This window comes from Megalobrama amblycephala, linkage group LG9 (assembly GCF_018812025.1).
Source record: "Megalobrama amblycephala isolate DHTTF-2021 linkage group LG9, ASM1881202v1, whole genome shotgun sequence".
NCBI classification, from domain to species: Eukaryota; Metazoa; Chordata; class Actinopteri; order Cypriniformes; family Xenocyprididae; genus Megalobrama; species Megalobrama amblycephala.
In genome coordinates, this window is record NC_063052.1 from 15,013,258 (window position 1) to 15,041,132 (window position 27,875).

General features: G+C 33.1%; 1 protein-coding gene across 1 annotated transcript; it reads left to right on the forward strand.

Annotated features, from left to right (window-relative positions):
• The first annotated feature begins 1,518 nt into the window (after window positions 1-1,518).
• grinaa (glutamate receptor, ionotropic, N-methyl D-aspartate-associated protein 1a (glutamate binding)) lies at window positions 1,519-22,307 on the forward strand. Its single transcript, XM_048201798.1, has 7 exons — window positions 1,519-1,676; window positions 12,334-12,701; window positions 14,147-14,265; window positions 14,360-14,560; window positions 16,566-16,694; window positions 16,857-17,000; window positions 20,733-22,307. Exons 2-7 carry the CDS (start codon window positions 12,356-12,358, stop codon window positions 20,880-20,882), a joined length of 1,089 nt encoding a protein of 362 aa, XP_048057755.1. The 5' UTR covers window positions 1,519-1,676; window positions 12,334-12,355; the 3' UTR covers window positions 20,883-22,307.
• Window positions 22,308-27,875: the final 5,568 nt, after the last annotated feature.

The window sequence follows — 27,875 nt, forward strand, 5'->3', positions numbered from 1 at the left end:
AATGTAATTTTACTCTGTTTATTAATGTTTTTGCTTCATATCTGTGCAGTTTTTGGAGGATTTATCATATTTTTTAAATTTATATAAATAAATTAAAAAATATTTTTTAAAATAGGTTTTTATACAAAAACAGCTTTTTATGTAAAATTCACTTTATAAAAGACCCACATTTCTAACTTTCATTCATGGGGATAATATAGATAATTTGACATGGTTTAATGTAAAATTTTTGCCCATCTTTTGGAAAATGCAGTTTTAAAAGTAAAACAATGTTCACTTTTACCAGTAGATGGCAGCAGAGCTCCACTATTTGCTGTTTGGCTGACTGAAAGACATCTTTTCACAAATATTTTTCAGTTGGATTCATATCTAAATATTATGAAATCACAATTATGACAATAAAAATGACTTTTCGTCAAAGTTTAGCATTTTTTTGTACTGAAAAAAAAAAGTTTTTCAAAAAAGTTGATTCTGAGGATGAATTTTGTCCATTTTCTAAGCAGGGTCTCATCATAATTTAACAATATTGAAAAACTGAGTACAAAAAAATTTTAAACTTTGACGAAAAGTAATTTTATTGTCATAATTGTGATTTCATAATATATTTAGATGTGAATCCAACTGAAAAATACTTGCGAAAAGATGTCTTTCAGTCAGTCAAATAGCAAATAGTGGAGCTCTGCTGCCATCTGCTGGTAAAAGTGATAATTTTTTTACTTTTATAACTGCATTTTCCAAAAGATGGGCAAAAATTTTACATTAAACCATGTCAAATTATCCATGAATGAAAGTTAGAAATGTGGGTCTTTTATAAAGTGAATTTTACATAAAAAGCTGTTTTTGTATAAAAACCTATTTTAAAAAATATTTTAAATTGTATTTATATAAATTTGAAAAATATGATAAATCCTCCAAAAACTGCACAAATGTGGAGTAAAAACATTAATAAACAGAGTAAAATTACATTTGTTTAAAAAAAAAAAAAAAAATTCTTATAAAATTACATTTTGTTGCCTAGGTACTGTGGAGACCCCTAAGACCCTGAGTGTGCACCCCAAACGAAGAGCGCACAAGCTAATTTTTCATCTTGTGGCCCTGTGAAATTTTGTTTGAGAACCACTACTTTAGTGCATTTATTGATTTTTTTCAAACTAAAACGTTTTTGTAATAAAATTAATATATTTCATACTATTTTAAATGATAACAATACTTTCTTTATGCATACACCATTTTGTTAGGCCATTTAAATGATCCAAAACCTACTAGTCAGTAAAAGAGGACATTGTATAACACTAAAATATTTGTTTTGAATAACTTAAGTCACTTTTGGTCACTGAAAACCCTTGAACGCTATAAAAAAGCATTTTCCTGTCTCCTCTATATATCTTTAAAACATATATTCGACTCGTGTAGATATTTGCAGAAAATCCCAGCAATTACGGGAAAGCGCCTGTTTTCGTGTCCCATCTGAAGAGCGCGTGCGGTGTTTCTCATGTGTCACGTGACTTCTCATAAACGTCACACGGTCTGAGTCGCGGTGGGCGTGGCTAACGGATTCAGAGCAGAGCAGCATTACCGCAGCCAGCGTCAACACAAACCAACAAACACGGACTCTATTTCTGCTCTTATTTAATAAACAAACGTCGTATTTTGCTGAGCGTCCTCTAATCTGAAGGGTAAGTCTGTCTAGTTTTCTGTTAAATTCGCTAATATTGTTGGATAACGCAGGTGGATGGACATGGCGCTCGTGTTGTGGTGTTTGGTGCGCAAAATCACCGTTTATGTGTTTTCACGACGAATAACTTACATGTTTACAACAATTTACATCTGAAGATTCAGAGATGTTTATATACTATAATTTGCTACTTTTCAACATTAGATATGTTACAGCAAATGTTTGTGGTTCATATCATAATAATGATGACATACGCAGCGGGCCGCAACAGATTAAGACAGATTTATCCTAATTTTAATGAGCTAATTAAACGGTTTACTAATGTATAGATTTTATTTTAGAGTTTTGAATTGATGTAAACGGATTTCCTGACATAAATGTGTTGCTGAATGGAGGGAAAGTGGTATTTAAAACGTTTACATCAGTGTCCATATGACTCATTAAAATTACTTTATTAGTATTATTATTAGTTTATGTGTGAAATCTAAAGTAATTGGAGCACCTGCTGATCTTTTTTATCTATAAAACCTTTGATTTGGGGACTAGTTATGTCAGATGATAGTAGTACAGTTTGAATGGAGTGGTAAGGACTGCTGATCACATAATATATGGCAAGCCGTTTTAACATTTATCGTTTTAAGTTAGTGTTACTTATTTTTTTAAATTACTAGTAAGCTAATACATTTTTGGTTTCACTATTGACTATTCATTAAATGGGTCGTTGACGAATAATGTTTTTAAAAGTGTAAAAAAACATAATGGAGATATAATTAATTTTGGAGTGTTATTAAGTGTTGTTAATGCGATTATGTGGTTTTTATAATCAATTAACACTGCTTTTGTCATTTTTTACAAGATGGACAAAGTTTGTCACCAAAAGTCATTCGGTTTAACCAAAATTTCGGTTTTACCGAATGACACTTTTGGTTATACCGAATGACGATATTTTCAAACAATGCTAACAGGCTGATATCTAGCAAAAAGACAATCAAACATTTTATATTTAGTACAAGTTTTTAAAATATTACAACATTTTCCATGTTTTATAGCGGTTGTACCGAATGACCTGATGTTTCTGCACATGCGTATGAGTGAAATTACTTTGCTTCACGATCATGTGGTCCTTTGCAGGTGTCTGAATGATGTCACATGATACTGACCACATGACTTGATCCAAAATGGTCCCTTTTTATTGGTTACTCCGAACGACATCAATGAAATTAATTTTTCCAGTCATTTTTTTCCTCATAACAAAGCAATGACTTCGACACATAATTTTAATACCATTTTGCACCATGTTGATATATGATGTTATAAAATCATGCCAGAATAAAAAATGTATACATTTATTAGATTTTAAGATATTTTAATCACAAATGAAATGGCTGTTTTGGCCTTTGGACGGTTAAACCGAATGACCTTTTGACACTTCAAAATCTTTAAAATACTTTTATATGTTGCAAAATATAATTAAAACCTTTTGGATTCAATAAAAGAGATCTAGTTGTACTACCTTACACACTTTGGATAACATATCTTTGTTTTTTATTATTTTTAAGGCCTTTGGACATTGACCCAAAATACTAGTATGCATTCTTTAGACTCTAGTACTTGATAAGAAATGTTTCTAATAACAATTGAAATGGATGCTGGTAAATATATATGTCCAATAAATAAATACTAGTAAAGCTGGAATAGATACTAATAACTAGGGCTGCCTCCGACTAAAGATTTTTCTAGTTGCATAAAGCTTCATACGGATTACATAATCAGAGACTAGCCTATTTGTTTTCGATTTGAATTGGTTCATTTAAAAGTAGACATTTTAAGCTTTAAAATGTGAGGCAAGTAACCTATACGCTGAGTTTTGGTTCATTTTTGTGATGCACTCCTAATGGAGACGGCAAACAGCCCCTCCTGTTTGTTTTCTTTAATTTACAAAAGCGCAACGCTTTGTTGTTATTGTGAGTTTACACAAATTACTTTCAAATGATGTATTACTCCTATCTGTATGACCAAAAAATTAGTATTTTTAGTTGTTTCCGCTGTTATCAGGTAAAAATGCCAGTTTGATCGCGCTGAAGCCTCCATGTCATGCAGTAAGTGCGATATATACTTTAGCTTCCACACTCCGCACAAATAAGTGCCTAATAATAGCGCACATTTATCTAGGTTAACAATGGAGCATGCGGACATGTAAAGCTATTACTACTTAAAAATGGTAAGCAATTTTTGAGGTCGATGGATGATAGGCGAACGTTTGGATTTCCTGCCCAACATACTGTATTTACCACAAGGCCAATACCAATAATTCTTTATGTTTGAATATATATGTATCGGTATATATATATATATATATATATATATATATATATATATATATATATATATATATATATATATATTCAAACGTAATATATATCATAATATATCAATATATATATATATATATATATTTTAAAACGTAATATATATCATAATATATCAATATATATCAGTTATTGGCCAATAACCGATATATATTGGCCAATAAATCTATATCAAAATATTTATATAATTTTTGAGAACCTGATTACAAAAACAAAAGTTTCACCATTAAAAGCCATGTCCCAAACACACAATTATAATGTTTTCTTTATAATATTATGTAGCACAGACTTGTGCTGTATGTTGTACTTAACTGTATTTTCCTTTTTGAAGTGATTTCAAATATATTTCAAGCAATTGAAAACCATAATAGCGGACAGTGGACATCTGAAGCGTCTCAGCTGAAGGAAAATTTATCGGCTTTAATATATCGGCCAAATTTTCTTATCAGGCCAATAACGATAACATTAAAAATGACCATATATCGGCCGATACTAATATGGTGGCCGATATATTCTGCATCCCTAACTAGTATCTAATTAATAGTGAAATAATTTTAGTGAATTTGAAAAAAAAAAAAAAAAGTACTAGTAACTAAAATAGATGCTAGTTGTTGTAAAGAAATAAATGCTTAAACGGCTTGCCATACACAGTCTCTTATGGTTTCTTTTTGTCAAGCAAAAGATCATGTGCAGTATTGGTCAAACCCATGTTTGGAAACATGCAGACAAACAAATAAATGGAAAAACTGCATCACATGTCTAATGTGCAAGACTTTGATAACAACTGCCACTTTCTATCAGTGTGACATTGCATTTTATTGCATCATGTGCTTCCTCTTGTGATACTGGAGCCTAGTGAGATTTGTTAATGAAATCCTTGATTGTACACTTTATTTTTTGATGTTTTGGTAGAACATTGATGTTCTCAGTTCACACTATTTGCAAAGTCACCACCTTCCTGGATAACATTCAGGCCTACTCATCATCCCTTTCTACCTCTCTCAGCATATTATAAAGCTCAATACCCACATCTATTTCCTCAGCATTGCTTGACATTAATACATTGTGCATAGTTAGAGGCTGTAAATCTTAAAACATATAGTTTTGGGTGTTGGCGATCTGTCCGTTGCAAATACTAATTCTGTTGTAGTTGAGGAGTTGGTGGATGTTTTCTGTGCTTTTAGGCCTGGTGCTTATCAGTAGAGATGACCAAATGCTGTAGTGTAATTTAGCTGATGATGGGCGATTGCAAATGTCTGCACAGCCACTCTTATCTGATTTAGCTCACTTCCTGTGCATTGGTTAGCTGTGTTTTGTTTGCGATCATATGCTCATGGATGCATGTAAATTCATGGTTAGACCAATGCAAAGAAAGTCACGTAATGTACCCTTTTGCATGCATTTCAAGAGCTTTTAACATTGTAAATCTTTTTAAAATTGTATGTACATTTTTAACTATACTTTGTGTTATATTACATTGGCATTTGACTCTCGAATCTCTATATTTCGATATTTAACTTCTTCATCCACATGGAAATAAAATTCTGAGGTGGTGGTGTTGAAGCTGGGATATGCATCTTCCATGCACATTTGGAAAAAGTTTTGGAGAAATATAAGGTGATCTCATTTGATGGATTATTCTGTTGTGTGGCATAGTGTGATGAATTTGACATGGGTCCATAGATTACAGAATGGACAAAATATCCATGGAAATAATTGAGACGCACATCTGCTCTGGAACTTTGTGAGGCTTTTGTGGAAATCAGAAATTGTCAGTTAAAGTTTTTCAGCCGCAGCCGATTTAAAACTTTCCGTTCAGACACGTTTTATGGATTATATCTTTCATTCTCTTCTGCTCACCAAGGCGGTAATTTTTTGATTAAAAATACAGTAAAAACAGTGAAATATTATTTCAATCTAAAATGGATGTTTTCTAACTGAATATATTGTAAACTGTAATTTATATCCTGTGATCAAATCTGAATTTCTTAGCATCATTACTCCAGTCTTCTGTGTCACATGATCCTTCAGAAATCAGTCTAATATGCTAATTTAATGCTCATTTCTGATTATTATCAATGTTTAAAACAGTTGTGCGGCTTAATATTTTTGTGGAAACCGCTATTATTATTATTTTATCTGGTTTATTTTTCATAATTCCCTCTGTGAACACATCAGCCGTCGCCAAGTAAAGTTTCTTTATCTACCGCATGTCTCTTAAGAGGATTTCCCTCCTTTTGTAACCCTTCTTAAACCAAACTGAGTTAAGACTGCAATCCTCAGAGACCTCTCTAGCTGTTTGATTTTGCTGACATTTTTGTGTGTTGACATCCATTTTGTTACTACAGACTTAAAATGCTGGGTTAAAAACAACTCAAGTTGGGTTGAAAATGGACAAACCCAGCAATTGGGTTAAATGTTTGCTCAACCTGCTGGGTAGTTTTATTTAACCCAACTATTGTTTAAAAATGACTATATAGCTGGCTTAAAATGAACCTAAAATAGGTTGGAAATTAAGAATCAGACACATAATTACTAGAGGCAACAATAATAATCAGAAGGTGAACATTTATTAAAAAGCAAATTAATACATTATTATTCATTAAACTTATTAATAAATGTTCACATCCAACATACTTTGGGTTCATTTTAAGCAAGAAATACAGTAATTTTTAAGCAATAGTTGAGTTAAATAAAACTACCCAGCAGGTTGGGTCAAACATGCTGGGTTAAAACAACCTGATCACTGGGTTTTGTCTATTTTCAACCCAACTTGGGTTGTTTTTAACCCAGCAGTGTAGTTTGACAACTTTAGAAAATAGTTATTTTTCGCCTGTTTGGACGGTTTCTTCAAATGTGGATCTTTCATCTCGACTCTTGAATCTCAGTTTTTGTGCAGCTAAAATAACTGGAAGTGAAAGACACCGACACATTCAAGTTACAAATGGCAGGTTAAATATAAATACAGACAAAGTTGCATGATTCTGAATCGCGAATCACAATTTTGTTTTATTTAAAATAGAAATCACAATTCTTTCACGATGTCATTTAGGCTACTATTATAGGTTCTGATAAAATATTGCTGCAGTCTATTTAAAAATGAATGATTCAATGACTCACTCATAAGTAGGGCCATATAATTTCCACGATCACGGAATCGCGGACGGAATCACGGAATCCAGTCATAAAAACGGAATTTACTATATAACGCGGAATGTCACGGAATTTGTCACATTTTTGAAGAATGAATTAAAAGCAGGTCAGTACACGTAAATTAAATCGCGATATAGACTAGTGATTGAATATTAAACTGCAAAAAGACTATTTAAACATGAATCCTGTATGCCTGTGTGACTCTGAAATGAATGATGCGGAAGCGCGGTTTCATTTACCTCACACCGCCTCACACACAATCGCGCAGGCGCACGCACGCTGAAGCACACGCGACGCTCGCAGTGTTTTCGTCCTCTGTGGCCTCACTATATGAACGCACAAATTCATCTCCAGAGCTGCTCTGAAAGTCACTTTTAACCGCTTCGTTTGAGAAAACTACCGTCATAAACACAGAAACTCAAAGCTCTAGGCAAACCGTCAAAATAAAAGTTTGATTTAACTTGACAGAAACATATTACTGTTGTACAGTAGAATTTTTAGATAAATTAATTTAATAATAAATCATTAAAATATATTTTAAACAATAATCTCAGTGTTTCTTCTATGTTTTAATTTTAACAGTAAAGCTCTGCTGTGCAACACATTGTTTGACAAAAAAGTTTAATTTCATGATTAAAAGATAAATTAAATGGTATGTGTTCATTTGTTTGCCAGAAAAATTTAAATACACAACAGAACTTCTGAAAAAAAAAAAAAAAATCATAAAAATATATTTTTTAATTAATTAATTTTGTTGTTTTTAAGAATTCAATTAATTAGACATGCTTTTTGATTACTAAAATTTAATTTAACCATTAAAATGGAGTCAAAAAATAAATTAAACGGAAAAAAACGGAATCCAGAAAAATTAAAACGGAAAAACTGGAATTTGGGAAAAAAGAAAACGGATTTTATAGGGCCCTACATAAGGACTTCACAAATTTTTGAACGAATCTCTTGAATGAATGATTCAATGACAAACACATTTCAGCAGTCACTTGTCGCCACCTATTGGTGTAACAATGTAATTGATACAATCTTTATTTGAAGCGTCAAGTTACTTTCAAAAGGTGATTTACTCTATTTTGATCACTATTGTAGACATCAGTGTTTATATCCCAACTATAAACCCAGTACTTCTGTGATCATTTGAATATTTTTAACACTGAAATAATGAAATAATGTGGCTCAGAATCTCTCTGGCTCAGAACACAGATCTGAATGTTCGTACTTGTCATATAGGCAAATCAGTGTCATTTGGGAATAAGATCGTGTAAGTGTTTGAATCGAGGTTGCAATCTTTTATGCAGCTCTACATATTACCATTAGTCAAGATGCATGTTGCATTGATGGCACATTTGATTAGACATTTATGACGTCACCTTTAAATCAAGAGCATAAGCGACCTGAGTTTTTCTCATTAAAGCTGAACTCAAAAGACATGACATTGATTAAAGACTCTCCTTAACTTACCTAATGATTCATTCATATATTTAAAGCTCTGCTGTGAAGTAATTTGATTCCTCCGCATTGAACAGCCAATATGTTTCATTTCCAGTAGGCCAGTCGTAAATATAAACCCCTCCAGACCACAGCAACACATTAAACCTTTCGCTTAATTTGATTTGTGTAGTTTAAGTGAGAGATAAACAGACAGGGATGTTAATGAATAAAGAGCTTTCAACATAGCACCGTGATGTGAACCACAGATTATAGAAAATAATAGCTTATGGTTTTTCATCCCAAAAACAACATTTATTTTCAACAGATTAAAGGAAAATAAAATGTAATCACTCTAAACAGAAGATAATAGCTGGTGTTTGAGAGCTAAAAATTCATTGTGGCCATCTTGCATGTGTTAAAAGGATCAGGACTTTTCCCACTGTGTTTGTTGAAGAAAAACGATTGATGTATTTAATCTTTGCTGCTGTGAAGAGGGACAGTGGAAAACAGGCCGCTGAATATAACCTGGACTTAAATGCTGGACAGACTGCTGAGCTCAGATCAAGTCACATGGGATTTGGTAAATGGGACGGTGTTACATAACTGCTGTTATTCTGTGAAGTTCCCTTAAAGGGCAGAGATTATTCATTATTTAGTTTTTTTTACTATGCTACATATATGAAAGGCCCCTACAAGTTTGAATAAACCACCAAAAATTAGGAAAATATTTAAAATTATTTGGCAAACTAGCAACAGGTCTTATTTTTAAAAACAAAAATCTGGCAGGAGCAAACATACATAATCCGTTATTATATTTTGTTGGTTCTCTCTTGTAATTTCTTTGTTTGGTTTGGACAAAAATTATATCGCACATTTTGGCATGTTTCATTGCGTTATTATCACAGATAAAACAAGTACAACTACGCAATAGGCTTACACAATCTTTAAACTCCCTGCCATTGACAAATTTTTCGATTTTGTGCCTTCACCACCATACGGTAGGGGGCGCTATTACACATCTTCTGAAAGAGTATAGAATCTCTTGATCAAAACACTGGAAAATAGAAGCAGAAACAAGCAATAGCGTATGTAGGCAGATGCATATGTGAAATAACGCGATTATCAACATTAAACAGCATATAAATCAAAACTGCCTAACGTTACTGAATGAAATGTCGACGCAAGATGAGGAATATGACTGTGAAGCTTTGGGGGTGTTGATGGATGAGATCCGATCCATGGATCCGATCCAAACATAGTTTTTGATAAAACACGATTTTCTCCGCTTTTTGCTCAAAATGCTTTTTTTATTTTTTTTATTTTTATAAAATATACCCACATTTGAATGTTGATTAAAAAAGAATGCATGAAGCTAGAATAAAACAGGTTTTTATGTTCAAAAGCAGATCGTCTGTTCTTTGTTTTGATATATTGCATGAACTCGGAAAGAGTTAATAATATTTGAATAAATGGTGAAGATGTCAATTTTCCTAGGCCGGACATCACTTTTGGCCACTACTGTATTTTTATTTATTTATTTTTTAGTTCTTTATATATAGTTAATGCTTTTGAAACATTAGGCTACTCTATATAGTCATACTAATAAAGCTCATTTGAAAATGAAATAAATAAATGGTTCATAGTGACATGTATTGGACAATATTATAATATGTGTTAGAGAGAGTCATTATGTTATTCTGACTAACTTAACTTTTTGTGTTTTCCTTTATTTTACAGTTGATTCATTGCAATTTGTAAACATTACAGTATTATATTAGAAACATTTTATTTATCTATCAGACAATATTAGATATTGCTAATTTCCCGTATTTTTTACACTGATTTCTTTTAAAAAACTGATAATTTAATCTTTAACAAATCTATAAATGAATATCCTTAAAGTGCCTAAATTCACTTGTAGCATTTAAAATGACTACGTTTTAGTGTTTTATTTTTATTATTGTTATTATATACAGTCCAGTCCAAAAGTTTGGAACCACTAAGATTTTTAATGTTTTTAAAAGAAGTTTCGTCTGCTCACCAAGGCTACATTTATTTAATTAAAAATACAGTAAAAAACAGTAATATTGTGAAATATTATTACAATTTAAAATAACTGTGTACTATTTAAATATATTTGACAAAGTAATTTATTCCTGTGATGCAAAGCTGAATTTTCAGCATCGTTACTCCAGTCTTCAGTGTCACATGATCCTTCAGAAATCATTCTAATATGCTGATTTGCTGCTCAATAAACATTTATGATTATTTACAATGTTGAAAACAGTTGTGTACTTTTTTTTTCAGGATTCCTTGATGAATAGAAAGTTCAAAAGAACAGCATTTATCTGAAATACAAAGCTTCTGTAGCATTATACACTACCGTTCAAAAGTTTGGGGTCAGTAAGAATTTTTATTTTTATTTTTTTGAAAAGAAATTAAAGAAATGAATACTTTTATTCAGCAAGGATGCATTAAATCAATCAAAAGTGGCAGTAAAGACATTTATAATGTTACAAAAGATTAGATTTCAGATAAACACTGTTCTTTTGAACTTTCTATTCATCAAATAATCCTGAAAAAAAATATTGTACACAAATATTTTGTACAATTGTACACATTAAATGTTTCTTGAGCAGCAGATCAGCATATTAGAATGATTTCTGAAGGATCATGTGACACTGAAGACTGGAGTAATGATGCTGAAAATTCAGCTTTGCATCACAGGAATAAATTACTTTGTCAAATATATTCAAATAGAAAACAGTTATTTTAAATTGTAATAATATTTCACAATATTACTGTTTTTACTGTATTTTTAATTAAATAAATGTAGCCTTGGTGAGCAGACGAAACTTCTTTTAAAAACATTAAAAATCTTAGTGGTTCCAAACTTTTGGACTGTACTGTGTATATAAGATTATAACAATTATATAGTATAATTTGCTAACATTTCACATTTGTTAACATTAGTTAATGTGTTTTAACTAACAATCAGCAATACATTTGTTACAGTATTTATTAATCTTAATACATTAATCTTAATAGAAATACGTGTTCATGTTAGTTCACAGTGCATTAACTAATATTAATACAACTTTTGATTTTCAATAATGCATTTAGTAAATGTTGAAATTAACATTAACTAAGATTAATACATGCAGTAGAAGTGTTGTTCATTTTTAGCCCATGTTAACTAATCTAGTTAGTTAAATGAAACCTTATTGTAAAGTGTTACCTATAAAAGTTGTAACCAACTGTTTTTTCCATTACATTATGCTCCATCTAGCTTTTTAAACACAAGAACACGAATTGTATGTGAATTGTGAATGACCCCTTAGAAACAAGAGGCGTGTCATTCACAGGTTAAATCTGCTTTTTATAGTCACACTTTGACAGCTTTAAATGAAGGGATTTCCCTAACAACACATTCATTTACTTCAACATCAGTGTCTATAAAAACACGTGGGTTTCCAGGAACCACCTGCAATCACAGTATGTCCACTTTCACAATGAGAAACTGCAACCCACAATGCTCTGAATCTCTTCAAATAACTTCCTGAACGCTTGGATGATGTATGATGGAGGTTTTTGAAGTGTTGTATTCAACTGTAATTCCCACCATTCAGTTGTAATATTTATTGTACTATTTTTTTTACATTGCTTTCCTTTCTGTTTTTCTGTCAATATTAGGATTCCAGTGAGGGAAGGAGACATGTCCCAGGAAAAGCCCACCTACCCAATGATGGGGGAGAACAACCCCCTCCACAACAATGTCTACGAACCGCCCAAAATGGATGCCTTTGGAATGCCTCCGCCCAACTACAGCCAGGGTCCAGTGGCCCCTCCGTATGTGGCACCGGGGCCCTATGTCCAGTCTGGTTACGGCCAGCCCGGTTTCCAACCTACGGCACCAGGGTTCGGCCCTGCACCGTACCCACATCCACAGATGCCATACCCACAGGCGGGCTACGCTCAGGGGCCGTACGCTCAGGGGCCGTACCCTCAGAGCCCATACCAGCAGGGGCCCGGCCAGCCTGCCTTTGGTGTAGATCCTAATGGTAACAACTGTTAGGAAATTTACTTGCTTGTTTTTTACTCTGGATATTTCCACTTTACCCCCAAATGAACTGGTGTGGCTGTAACAATACGGTAAAATTGAGCCAAAAGACTCAAATAAGAGGTTGAAATCAGATCAGATCCAGATTTATTAAGCTGTGGTAAAGCATTCCTGTTCATTTTTGTTACATTTCTATTGAATTTTGATGTTGTGTAACAAAATGTCTTCTGAGTTCAGGTTTGACTGTAGTAAAATGAATGTAAAAACCGACACTTCAAATCAACATTTCAAACAAAAAAAATCTAAACCTTGACAAAAAGTAGTCTTTAAGAATGTCTAAGTATAAATCCAAATCCAAAACTTTATAAAAATAAGTATTTATTTCTAAAAACCACTAGAGAATTTATAAGCCACTTTATATAGAACTATACAGGCATCTAGCGGTTACACTACATGACATTATATACATTTTTCTTCTTTTACACCCACCAGATGGCACTAATATACCTTCAAAAAATTGGATATTAAATGCTTTTTCTATTTTAACATGGAATACTGCTTTAATTAAAAAAATATTTATTTAAAAAATATATTAGAAAAATGTGTATTATTTTCAATGGGGAAAAATAGCTAATAAAATTTGTATAAATATTGCATATTATTATAAAATCCCCTCAAAAGTCTAAATAATAATCAAAAAATATTATTAAACAAAAATATATTACATTGGTTTTCCTGAAAAAAAAAAAAAAAAAAAGTTACATTTCAAGTCACTTTTGACCATGATGGAGCCAAGTGTGGCCCCTAAACGAAGAGGACCAGAGGGTTAAGAGCTTATTTAAATAATATATTAGAAAAATGTGTATTATTTTCAATGGGGAAAAATAGCTAATAAAGGTTGTATAAATATTGCATATTATTATAAAATTCCCTCAAAATTCTAAATAATAATCAAAAAAATATTATTGAACAAAAATGTATTACATTAGTTTTCCTGAAAAACAAAAAAAGCTACATTTCAAGGCTTCGGTCACTTTTGACCATGATAGAGCCAAGTGTGACCATTAAACGAAGAGGACCAGAGGGTTAAGAGCAGTAAGTCCACATGTTTTTAGGTTAAATAAGTGTGTTTTTGTGTACTTGGTCCTCTTGAGGGTTATTCAAGGTAAAATGCTTTGCCCGAGCAATTCAACAAAAGTTCACTAGCTCTGAGAGTGCAGTAAGTGTATAATTTGCTCTTTCCTTACCTCATCTCCAGTCTCTGCTGTAACAATTAGGACTGTATTATATATTAAGAGGCCTTTCTGGTGCTGTTGGTGTGCATGCTATGAAATGTGCTTTCCCTTGCCAAAGCTATAAACTGTTTAAATTGGTCCTCTACTTCAGTATGCATTGAAATGCTGTGAGGACATGCATCTAACATGCACATTATTTGTGTTTTGACAGCTTCTGTAGAGAGCCCTGGATACCATGGTGGAGATGGACCCCCCTCTTACTATGGCAATGATGAGTTTACAAACTCCGGTTGGGAAGATAAGAGTATCCGACAGGCCTTTATTAGAAAGGTAAACAGTAAGGGACAGAATCGGTGTATATAAATAGTGTATGTAGCAGTACGGTGTGTTAAAGAAAAACACTGTTTCGTCACTCTCTCCTCAGGTGTTTTTGGTCTTGACTGTGCAGCTGCTGGTCACCTTCTCTTTTGTTGCCGTTTTCACCTTTTCAACTGATGTCAAAGTGTTTGTACGGAGAAATCGGTGGACGTACTATGTGTCCTACGCTATCTTCTTCGTGGCACTCATCGTTCTCAGCTGCTGTGGAGAGTTTCGCCGCAAGCACCCATGGAACCTGGTGGCACTGGTACAGCTGCACTTATTAACATGATTATTTAGTGTTTTTATATGCAATATTGTTTATTATATATATATATATATATGTAGAGATATAGAAATAGAGATAGAGATGGCCTGAGCGAGCATTACCTGAGTCTGATAAAACATTCATTCTTCAGGTCGATGTCCATAATATTACATCCATTATAAAAGTCAGTTTGAATGTCTGCTGAGGAAAGCGATATCTTTGTCCTTTTTAGAGTAAAGGAAATTTCCCATAACAGCGCTAAAACAACGTAAAGTTTGCCGCCATCTAGTGGCTTATTAATGTAACTTTCGCTTAATCCATATTACACACTAATGGACCCTTTCTCAATACCAAATACAACATATTATTTATGTAAAATATTTATTGAACAACAATATTTAAATTAACAACATTAGCCATTATAAATGACAATATGAAATAAACACAATTGTACAATTCAGTCAAACGTACAAAAGCAGTGCTCTACAGGATGCAAGTTAAATATAGCCTTAATATTAAATTATTAAATTTGATTTGCTCAGGAGCAAGTAATAGATTAATAAGACCAAAGATTGCATGTTTTATGTACCCAAAATTAATTATATCTCAGCAGAATATCCTCAAAGCACTGACCGAGATGAAGCTGTTCTCGGCGGGTACTCGAGCACTGAACGGCCGCTGACAGCCTGGAGCTCACATCTTCGAAAACATCAAAATAAACAGTAAAATAGGCGTTATGATTAAATATGAGTCTAAACAACTACATTCTCACCTAAAAAGTCTTAAAACTACAGTTCGTGGTACAAGATATGTAGTACTTGTGAAAAATGACGGTGGATTTGCTCGGTCGCCTTGAGTTGCTTCATACATATATATATAATATATAATATTATATATATAATAATAACAGTACAGTCCAAAAGTTTGGAACCACTGAGATTTTTAATGTTTTTAAAAGAAGTTTCGTCTGCTCACCAAGGCTACATTTATTTAATTAAAAATACAGTAAAAACAGTAATATTGTGAAATATTATTACAATTTAAAATAACTGTGTACTATTTAAATATATTTGACAAAGTAATTTATTCCTGTGATGCAAAGCTGAATTTTCAGCATCATTACTCCAGTCTTCAGTGTCACATGATCCTTCAGAAATCATTCTAATATGCTGATCTGCTGCTCAAGAAACATTTAATGTGTACAATTATACAAAATATTTGTGTACAATATTTTTTTTTCAGGATTATTTGATGAATAGAAAGTTCAAAAGAACAGTGTTTATCTGAAATCTAATCTTTTGTAACATTATAAATGTCTTTACTGCCACTTTTGATTGATTTAATGCATCCTTGCTGAATAAAAGTATTCATTTCTTTAATTTCTTTTCAAAAAAATAAAAATAAAAATTCTTACTGACCCCAAACTTTTGAACGGTAGTGTATAATGCTACAGAAGCTTTGTATTTCAGATAAATGCTGTTATTTTGAACTTTCTATTCATCAAGGAATCCTGAAAAAAAAGTACACAACTGTTTTCAACATTGAAAATAATCATAAATGTTTATTGAGCAGCAAATCAGCATATTAGAATGATTTCTGAAGGATCATGTGACACTGAAGACTGGAGTAATGATGCTGAAAATTCAGCTTTGCATCACAGGAATAAATTACTTTGTCAAATATATTTAAATAGTACACAGTTATTTTAAATTGTAATAATATTTCACAATATTACTGTTTTTACTGTATTTTTAATTAAATAAATGTAGCCTTGGTGAGCAGACGAAACTTCTTTTAAAAACATTAAAAATCTTAGTGGTTCCAAACTTTTGGACTGTACTATGTATATATACATTTCTATATATATATATATATATATATATATATATATATATATATATATATATATATATATATATATATATATATATATATATATATATATATATATGATTTATATTTAGGCGTTTATGTACTGATCAACCCTTTTCTCTTTCTTTCTCAGTCCATCCTGACTCTGAGTCTGTCCTATATGGTTGGAATGATTGCCAGCTTCTATGACACAGATACGGTTATCATGGCTGTGGGCATCACTGTGGTCGTCTGCTTCACCGTTGTGCTTTTCTCTCTGCAGGTTTGTTTGCTCACGACTCTTTATTCCCAGATCAGCTCTCTGACTCTAGCAGTCTCATAGTTTTCCTTCCTTTAGGATTACAATTTGATTTTATTCACATTTTATGTCACCAAAAACATAATAATGGCAACATTAACTTTATTCTTCCTTTTTCAAAAATAGAGCAAATATGACTTCACTTCCTGCTGGGGCGTTCTTTTCGTCTGTTTGATTGTCCTGGTCATTGCCTCTTTCCTCTGCATCTTCATCCAAAACAAAATCCTGCACATCGTCTACGCTTCGCTCGGGGCCCTGCTGTTCACCTGCGTGAGTACCACTGAAAAATAGCCACGTTAAATTCATCAGATCTTCTTTTCTTTACCTGCATTAATGAAAACTTTTAAAAGGCATTCAAACTGAGCTTCTCTCTCTGGTTAGATTTAGTTCTTAGAACTGCCTTCATCTCTTTCTTTAGCTACTTCAGAAACCACAATTTACTTTGAACTTTAGAAAAGACGTTGTATTGTGAATTCTACACTTCATTAGGTTACACAACTGTTTTCATCAAGATAATAAAACAGGATTTTTAAGACCAAAATAGAACACTAAAGTGAAAAAGGATGAGGTAACACTGATTTTTCAGTGAACTCGACTAAGGGAAAGGTTTTAGCATTAGCTATGAAAACGCATACACAAAAAATATCATGGACATGATTAGAAAAGGTTAAATGACCCTGTAAATAATAGTCACACTTGTGCTTCGCGTGGTCAGAAATGGGCACATTGGAAATGAATGGGAAGCAAATGTCATCTAGTGGAAATGTTTGGTACTGCACCCAAACAAAATCTTACTGAAAGCTCATTTTTTGAGATATCAACCTCAAATTTGGTACAAAATTGAAAATATTATTTTTGTGCATTTTTCATAACAATAAATGTAAATTTCTATAACTTTTTCTAGCTTTTTTTCACTTCAGCAATAATCTGCCAAGTTTCGTCTTTAACAAGAGACCAAAATTAAAGGGTTTGTTCACCCAAAAATCAAAATTATCCCATGATTTTCTAACCCTCAAGCCATCCTAACTTCTTTCAGATGAACACAAAATTATATATTGTGTAGATAGATATATTTAAAAATATCCTGGCTCTTCCAGGCGAGATTTTGAAGCCCAAAAAATGGGCTTCCGTCTGCCGGAAGCTAGTTATTATAGTTAATACATTTTTAAATATTGATATTTTTCTTACAAAAACCCATCGCTTTGCTTCAGAAGGCCTTTATTAACCCCCTGCAGCCGTATGGATTATTTTTATCATGGATAAATGCATTTTTTGGGGGGCTTCAAAATCTCGTCCCCCATTCACTACCATTGTAAACCTTGGAAGAGCCAGAATATTTTTAAATATATCTCCGATTGTGTTCATCTGAAAGAAGATAGTCATATATACCTAGGATGGCTTGAGGGTGTGTAAATCATGGGATAATTTTCATTTTTAGGTGAACTATCTCTTTAAGTGAAATAAATGATTTCTAACTACCAGTGATGGGAATAACGGCGTTATAAATAACGCGCGTTACTAACGCCGTTACTTTTTTCAGTAACGAGTAATCAAACGAATTACTTTTTCTCCCGTTACAACGCCGTTACCGTTACTGACAAAAAAAATGTCGCGTTACTATAATTGAGCTCACTGAAGCGGTTTTCATCCGAGTAAGCTCTCTCTCAGCCATAGGACCTGCAAAGTTTTTTTCTCTGGTGTGTGCTGCGGTTAGTCATACACAAATATAATTTTAAATTGATAATAATGTACAATGCGCTGTGTGTGTGTCTGTCAGAGCTCAAACCAGAATACCCTTTTTGATGCTTGATCGAAAATATGTGAAATGAGTTTTTTTCTAGTCGACTAGTAGTTGTTCATTTAAGCTATTAGTTGACTAATCACATTTATATTAATTTAATTTCTTAAATACTGGAGAGAATAAACCATAATAAGGAGCGTTTACATAATATAGGCTATATAGCACTCAAGGGCACGCATAATTGCCATAAAGAACCGGCAAAAGTAATGATTATGAGTGTGACAAAAACAGCAAGGAGACATTTTAATTGTTTATTAATAAAGTAATGTTTTCTGAATCAGTGTCGGCTGCAAAGATGAAGTTGACATTGCTGATTCTCATTGCTGACCATCTGCTCATATGGACGCGCCTAGAGAGATAACGCACATTTCATTCGGATTAGGCTATATAATCAGAGTAGCCTCTTTCTTTTCGTGTTTAATTACTTCATTTTCGTTAAAGTAGATATTTCAAGCATTCTATAGATATATTTCTCATGTCTGCGAGGCAAGCAGCCTCCGAGTTTCGGTTCATTTAGCCTATAAGACGCGCTCCAGTTCACGCGCCAGTGATCGCGCCCGCGCCTCCATGTCATGATTTTATTGTCTGCTATATTTGCTTGTTATATATTAAATCCAAGCAATTGGTTGATGAAACATTGATTAAAATTAAGATACAATTTTTACAAAACGAAATTCACTTTAAAGAGAGGCTTTCTATAAAACAAAACTTAATGAAGTGTTTAAAATCATGTCTGACCCACTCCATGTCTCCTGATATATTTGCGCATCTTATGATGCATCTTACTCACGCTGTTCACTTTTCATAATCGAATAAATGGATTTAAAACATAACAGAGGACTATTTAAACATAAATATGAAACTACGTTTTCTTTAATGGCTACCAACACAGTACAGAGAAATTTCATGTCGTGAGCAAGAGCGGATCATGAGTCAGGAGTCGCATCAAGAATAATTTATTCTTAGACTTATATGTAATATATATGGGGGCATTAATATTATATTATATATTTTTTTATTTATTTATTTATTTTTTTTAAAGTAACGCAATAGTTACTTTCCCTGGTAATTAGTTACTTTTTTAATTATGTAACTCAGTTACTAACTCCGTTACTATTTGTGAGAAGTAACTAGTAACTATAACTAATTACTTTTTTTAAAGTAACGTGACCAACACTGGCTAACTACTGCGTAAATATAATTTGGTACCATAAAGTTCCCTACAAATACAAAATACTAAATAAAAATCATCCAACTAAAATATAGTACATTAATTTTATTGAAATAACAATAATAATAATAATAATAATAAAAAGTTCTGAATTAATGTCATGCACAGTGCTGATATGGAAACCTGCACTTTGCTATTATAGATACTGATTGTTTGCGATTTAAAGGGTTAGTTCACCCAAAAATGTAATTTCAGTAATTTATTACTCACCCTCATGTCGTTCCACACCCGTAAGACCTTCATTCATCTTCAGAACACAAATTAAGATATTTTTGATGAAATCCAAGAGATACATGACTCGTCCAATATAATCAACACTTTCAAGGTCCAGAAAGATGAAGATGAACGAAGGTCCTACAGGTGTGGAGCGACATGAGGGTGAGTAATTAATGACTGAATTTTCATTTTTGGGTGAACTAACCCTTTAAAGTCACCGTCCTTGTCAAAACACACGTATAATGTTATACCATCTGTCTTAAACTGGGTCACCAAAGTTGGGCGCTTTTGAAGCCTTCAATTTTGGAGCAGTGAAATTCAGCATTAGGAACTTAAATTGTTGGAACATCAAGTAATTACAGCAGGAGCTCTTGGGAAAAGCTTTTAGGAAATTGATAAAGTTTGAGGTCGGTAAGATTTAATAATACAAAAAAAAAGTTTTGAAAGAAGTCTCTTCTGTTCTCCAAGGCATTTTTAAAAAAAAAAATCAGAAATACAATAAAAAAACAGAATAAAGGGGCGGGGCCTGGTTGAGTTAGTTAGTAGTGTGTTGAAACTGGCAGTTATGGTAAGGGGCGGGACATTTCCCAAACACCAATCACAACACACTGCTCCAGCCGACCAATCAGAGCACATTGTGCTTTTCAGAAGGAGGGGCTTCATAGAGACAGGAAGCGTTACTGACAGACTGGGAAGAGAGGAGCTGCAACAATGCATTAACACAACATGAAAGCGACTGTTTGTTCTTTCACAGTTCCTGGCTGTGGACACTCAGCTTCTCCTTGGCAACAAGAAGTTGGCCATCAGCCCAGAGGAGTACGTCTACGCGGCTCTCAACCTCTACACTGACATCATCAACATCTTCCTTTACATCCTGACCATCGTGGGTCGCGCCAGGGACTGAGTGCGCCCCCTTCCCGTGAAAAAAGGGAAGTGCAGTCCACTTTACACGGAATGATGCATCACCTCACCTTTCCTCATTTTCTTTTCTCACATTCCCTGTATGTCCAAATGTACAGGTTGGTCAATTGCAAAAATCAACCAATAGAAATGTATTTAAAACCGCTTCCGTGATTCTGGAGATGCATAGTGTGTTTGCATCCAAACAGCATGACCGAAAATTCACCCGACCTCTTTTGCACGTGATTGACAATTGAGGGATAAAGAAAGTGCAAATATCAATGAACGGATGTTTATATGTCGAGAGTAAGGAACACTACTAATACTAATGTTCTCCACTAGTCTCTGCATGATAGCGAAGAATGTCACACACACAGATCCTTCTCCAAACATTAGCTTGTAAATAAAAGTCAAATAAAGCTCACACTCCTCCAGTTCTCGGCATGAATATCTGAATGTGCTGCTCACTAATGTGTGCGTTTCTAACATCACCGCTTTGCAGCGTAACACCACTGATATATATAGACTCCAAGATGACAAACGGTTGTACAGTTGACTGTATTATCTACAGTATAAGTAAATTAAAGCCTGTATATAGTTTATTTCTCTTTCATTTGAGAGGAAGGTGAGATGGTGAGGTTGTCTTAAATCACTCAAAAGGTCAGTATTTGAGGCTCAAACACTACATGACTCTTCTTTTTCATGCTGACTACTTTTTTTTTTTTCATCCAGTAGATGTTTTTTGTTTTTTTGAGTGCGTGTGAATGAGGGAAAGAGACGTGTTCCCTTATTTTAACTGATGCGATTGGAATAGATGCTTTTGAAAGTGTCACAAGTTGCATGTTAACTTGCAAAAATGTTCCATGTGCTGGAAAATAACAGGATATTTCTAGGATAATTCCTGCAATTGATGTTTTTGTGGTTATTTGTACAGTAAGTTATTTATTGAGCTGCCAGAGGGAGTCTGCTGGGTAACGCACATGGTCATGTGATTCATTTTAAACTGTGCTAGACAATAAAGAGTGTCTATTTAAACATTGATAGGCATTTAAGCAAGCATATTAAGGACACATTTTTCTGTATGTTAAAGAATATCCACTGCAGATGGTTTCAGATGTGAATGTAAAATTTAATTTAATTCATAACATTCATTGAAATGTCATGTACCCAGACTTGCATGTGGAGCTGCTGAACACTAAACTGGCTGTGAAAGACGTGATGGGTGACTTGGGTGGCATAACCCTTTTTTAATAAAGTGTTTGTCTTTATAACTAACTTCTGCGTAAGTAAAGCTATAGTGGATTGAGGTGTGTTTGAGCTTTGTAGATCGATCTCTTTGCACTGTACATTTGCATTAAACTGAAGTTAAAATATATTCCTCTGCAGCCTGTTTGCGTTTCATTACAAGAATAAAATTTAGAGGAAAACACGGCTTGGAATCTTCATTTCTTCTGCTCTTTGTGACTGGAAAGGATGTCACATGACCTGAACTGTTAATAAAATGGTTATGAGAATAATTATGAATCCGTGTCTTTGAAGGGAATCACTCAGAGACAGTCGCTTGTTGCGTTCCAAGCGAGTATAAAAAATAATATAAAATAAAATAATCTACAGCTGTTGATAAAATTCATCTTTGTATGGAAAACTAGTGTTTTTTATTTATTAATATTTGTTGCTCAATTATGACGTAACGTCTTATTCATACGGAAGAGGATTAGGGCCAAGCAATAATAAAAAAAAAAACATCTCGAGATTAAAGTTGTTAAATTTCGAGAAAAAACTCATTAAATTTCGAGAAAAAAGTCGAAATAAAATGTTGAATAAACTCGTTAAATTACGGGAAAAAACTTGTTAAATTTTGAGAAAGTCGAGATAAAAATGTTGAGAATAAAGTCATTAATTTATGAGAAAAATGTCGTTAAATTTCGAGAAAAAAGTCGAGATAAAATGTTGAGAATAAACTCATTAAATTATGAGAAAAAAGTCGTTAAATTACGAGAACAAATTCGTTAAATTACGAATTTGTTCTCATAATTTAAAGACTTTTTCTCGTAATTTAATTACTTTATTCTCATAATTTAATGAGTTTATTCTCAACATTTTTTCTCAACATTTAACGACATTTTTCTCATAATTTAACGAATTTGTTCTCGTAATTTAACAACTTTTTTCTCGTAATTTAATGACTTTATTCTCAACATTTTATCTCGGCTTTTTTCTCGAAATTTAACGAGTTTTTTCTCGTAATTTAACGAGTTTATTCTCAACATTTTATCTCGACTTTTTTCTCGAAATTTAACGATTTTTTTCTCGTAATTTAATGAGTTTATTGTCAACATTATATCTCAACTTTTTTTCTCGTAATTTAATGACTTTATTCTCATAATTTAATGAGTTTATTCTCAACATTTTTTCTCAAAATTTAATGACATTTTTCTCATAATTTAACGAATTTGTTCTCGAAATTTAATGAGTTTTTTCTCGTAATTTAACGAGTTTATTCTCAACATTTTATCTCGACTTTTTTCTCAAAATTTAACGAGTTTTTTCTCGTAATTTAATGAGTTTATTCTCAACATTTTATTTTGACTTTTTTCTCGAAATTTAACAACTTTAATCTCGAGATGGTTTTATTTTTTTATTATTGCTTGGCCCTAATCCTCTTCCGTATATTCACCCTCATGTGTTTCGGAAATTTTGATCCAGAGAGGATTTTCCCGTACCCAAAAATGAACTAAAATTTACTGACTTTACTCACCCAGAGTCTAACAACTTTCCCCAAAAAATCTGATACCATTTTGTGTTTTTATTTTCTCCACATTGTAACACTATTTTTAATTATCCCCATCAAAAATAACCAGCCTAAAAAAATAGCTTATAAATCTCGTTACGCTATTTTATCACCAAATATTGAATTAAATCTTTTTGTCAACTTGTTTTCTTTCCATTTGTACAGGTTTTACATTTCTTTTTGGAGTTGATCGATCGTAGGTCTTGCTTATCTGAGCCAACATCAGTTTTTGAGTGAAAAAAAAAATGATTTGTGTATAATTTTGTCCATATTAAATAAAATATTAAAAAATTGCAGTTTATCACACTAATGTGCTTTAATGTTTAACCAGGAAATTTGCTTTGAAATGTTTTATTTTGTACAAAATGGCACAAAGTCACACTTGTGGTGTCCACGGTCAAAATGACTGGCCTACAAAAAAAAAAAAACCCTGATAAATCTCTTTTGCTATTTTATCACCAAATATTGGATTCAGTCTTTTTGTCAACTTGTTTTCTTTCAGTTTGTACAGGTTTTATTTATTTATTTATTTATTTGGAATTGATCAATTGTAGGTCTTGCTTATCTGAGCTTACATCAGTTTTTGAGTGGAAAAAAAATAGTGAATTATTTTGTCCATATTAAATAAAATATAATTGCGCTAGTGTGCTTTAATTTTTAACCAAGAAATTTGTTTTGAAATGCTTTTATTTTGTACAAAATGGCACAAAGTCACACTTGTGGCGTTCACTGTCAAAAATGACCAGCCTACAAAAAAATTGCTTATAAATCTCTCATTATGCTACATCATCAAAATATTGGATTAAATATTTTTGTCATCTTGTTTTCTTTTAATTTCTACAAGTTTTATATTATTTCTTTTTGGAGTTGATCGATCGTAGGTCTTACTTATCTGAGCTTACATCAGTTTTTGAGTGAAAAAAAAAATATTTGTGGATAATTTTGCCCATATTAAATAAAACATGAAAAAAATGTGTGCTTTAATGTTTACCAAGAAATTTGTTTTGAAATGCTTTTATTTTGTACAAAATGGCATAAAGTCACACTTGTGGCATTCACAGTCAAAAATGACCAGCCTGCAAAAAAATAACTTATAAATCACTCATGCTATTTTATCACCAAATATTGGATTCAATCTTTTTGTCAGCTTGTTTTCTTTACATTTGTGCAGGTTTTATTTTATTTTTTAAACGAATTGATCATTACTTACCTTTGAACTTCACTGTTACGATCTGAATTGAATGATTCACCTTATATAACAAACAGTTGTTCAAATGAGTTCAAAGTGATTCACTTCATATTACTCATGTTTTAGTTTGCACACTTTTTTTATTTAAACAGGTTAAAGGTGAAGAGGGACGATGCTCTTTAGGAGGAGCAGTAGTTGCGGTTGTGCTTGTTGATCAACAAGTGCTTCAGTTTCGGATCGTTCCTGTAGCGTTCAAGCAGCAACTCCTGTTCTCTTCGCTCCTTCTCCTTCCGTATTTTCTCCACCTCCTTTTTCTTGGCCTTCTCCTCAACCCAGGTGAACAGAACAAGTCTTTTGCGCTTTTCCTGGACGTTCACATGGTGCTGGGTCTCATTCTTGGGACTGTCAGGAGAGGTTACAGAGATCATGTGCTCATCGATCTGAGAGTCAAGGCCTTGTATATCGCTGGAGTCTCCCATTTCCTCAAATCCCTGGACCTCCTCCACTTCGCTCTCCCACGCTTCCTCCTGCACCTCGCTGTCCTTCTCCAACCAAGCAACCATCTTTCTCGGTTTCATTTTCACTTCCGGCTGAGGGCGTTCAGACTTGAGTAAGTCGCTGGCCCGGATGGTCTTCCCCGTGTACGCCACATATTCGTTCTCCTCATCCTCTATGTCAACCAACATGAGTTCCAACAGGGAAGAGATGAACGGCTTCTGGCTGGGAGGACGTCGCAGAGCAACGTCTTCATCGGGTGCAGGAGGACAAACTTGAGATGAAAAGCGTCGGATGGAAAACAGTTCATCAGGTGCTGGAGTGGGACGCGGAGGAACCGCCAATGGAAGCGTCTGTGGTTTGAGTGGATGCACTTGAGACAGGAGTGAAACATCTCCATCTGGACATGGAGGATACTCCTGAAGCAGGGATAACACATTCTCAGGTGGTTTTTTCACCGACGGCAGGAGTTTGAAGTGAGTGGCTGGTAGAGCGAGGTGTTCGGAGACACTTGGGAGCATTGGCAGTTCTCCTTCTATTGGCTTCAAGAAGGAAGATCTGACCAGAGGTTTGACCTCCACAAGAAGTGGCGTTGGCTTTGTGATCTTCCGTTTTCTCTTCTTCCCTTTCTTTCCTCCAGCTTCGCCCTCCATCAACTTTTCCAGACGGTGCATCTCTTTCTTTTTCAGATGCACATGTCCACTAACACATCAACAACAGACCAGAGTCAGAGCTGCAGTTCAGAGTGCCAGAACGGAATCTCCACTATGATGTCACAATAGTGAACGCTACTGAGGGAGGACCCTGAGCAATGTGACCGGCTCCAGAAGCAGCAAACACACACACACACACACTGATGACTGTTACCAAACAAGTTTCCCAAACACTCCTCCTGCCTCTGAATATTAAACTGAGATAGTAAAAATAAAAAATTTTGTTCACTTTCAAGAAAAAAAAAAAACTTATATGTGAAACGGTAATATTATTACATCTTAAAATAACTTTTTTCTATTTTATTGTATAAAATACTATTAAGTATATTTTATATATATATATATATATATATATATATATATATATATATATATATATATATATATATAATATAACAAATTAAAATGAAATTATGCTGTTCTGGTGTCTTTGTGTGCCCCGCAAAAACTACATTTCCCATCGAAGATGATTATTAACTTGTATATATATTTTTTAACCCCTTAACTGCCACTGTCCCTATTTTTATTTTATTTTAATAATCATCATAAATTCGAAAGCTTACGAACTCAAAATTTAACCGTTTTGAAATCGGATGTTGCATTACCATGGAAATGGTAATTTAATTTCTTTTAGCAAGCTCCTCCCCTTAGTGGGTGGTGTCTCAAGTTCCATATTTGCCAACTGTTTTGTGATATTTGGATAGAAATGTATAAATTTGCATATTTTTGACTATTTTTAGTACAGAGCCTAAACAAAATCTCATAGGAACTTCAATTTTTGTGATATCAACTTCAAAATTTGGATTAGACATATGGCTTTCATTTGATAGCAATTTTAGAATAAAATATATTTGATAAAATATACATTTTATGTAAAACTTTAGTACAGTACATATGATTTAAAGTAAATTTAATGTCATATTTCAAGTGCTTTCACTTCAGCAATAATCTGAGTGTCTTTTTTAAAACAAGTCCAAACTTAGGTCTGTACTTCAAAGCATTCTTAAATTAAGTTTGAATTTTCATGTCTATTCTCAAAAATGGGGGTGACGGTTAAAGGGATAGTTCACCCAAAAAGCAGCCCAGGTGAAAAAAAGTACACTTCTATAATGTACTTAAAGTGCTCTATTTTCGCGCACTAATTTTGTACTTAATACACTGAAAATTCTTCTTTAGTACCTACTTCTTAAGATCATCTTAAGTGTTCTCAACTGTGCTATTTTGTGACAGCATGAAATATGAACTTAAATGTGCTTTTAATATACTATCTCTGTATTTAAAAAATATATTTAGTTACCACTTGTAGTACACTATGGGTTCAAATGTACTATAAGTAGTATCTAAATGCATTTTTTAAATACCGAGATAAGCACATTTAAGTTCATATTTCATGCTGTCTCAAAATGGCACAGTTGAGTACACTTAGATGTTCTTAAGATGATCTTAAGTAGTACTAAAGAAGAATTTTTAGTATATTAAGTAAAAAATTAGTGCACGAAAATGGAGCACTTTAAGTATGTTATAGAAATGTACTTTTTTTTTCACCTGAGAGATCTCGCCCCGCATTGACTACCATAGTATTTTTTCCCCCTACTATGGTAGTCAATGGGGGCCGAGATCTGCTTGGTTACAAACATTCTTCCAAATATCTTCTTTTGTGCTCAGCAGAACAAAGAAATTCATACAGGTTTGAAACAACTTGAGGAGGAGTAAATGATGACAGAATTTTCTTTTCTTTTTTTTTTTGGGTGAACTATCCCTTTAAGAGGTTAATCGTCTACTGTCTAGTGGTCATCGCTGCGATTTGTA

Coding starts and splice junctions, on each gene's coding strand:
- grinaa (XM_048201798.1), top strand. CDS start 12,356: ATGTCCCAGGAAAAGCCCACCTACCCAATGATGGGGGAGAACAACCCC. Junction 12,702..14,146: donor CTTTGGTGTAGATCCTAATG/GTAACAACTGTT, acceptor GTGTTTTGACAG/CTTCTGTAGAGAGCCCTGGA. Junction 14,561..16,565: donor CATGGAACCTGGTGGCACTG/GTACAGCTGCAC, acceptor TTTCTTTCTCAG/TCCATCCTGACTCTGAGTCT.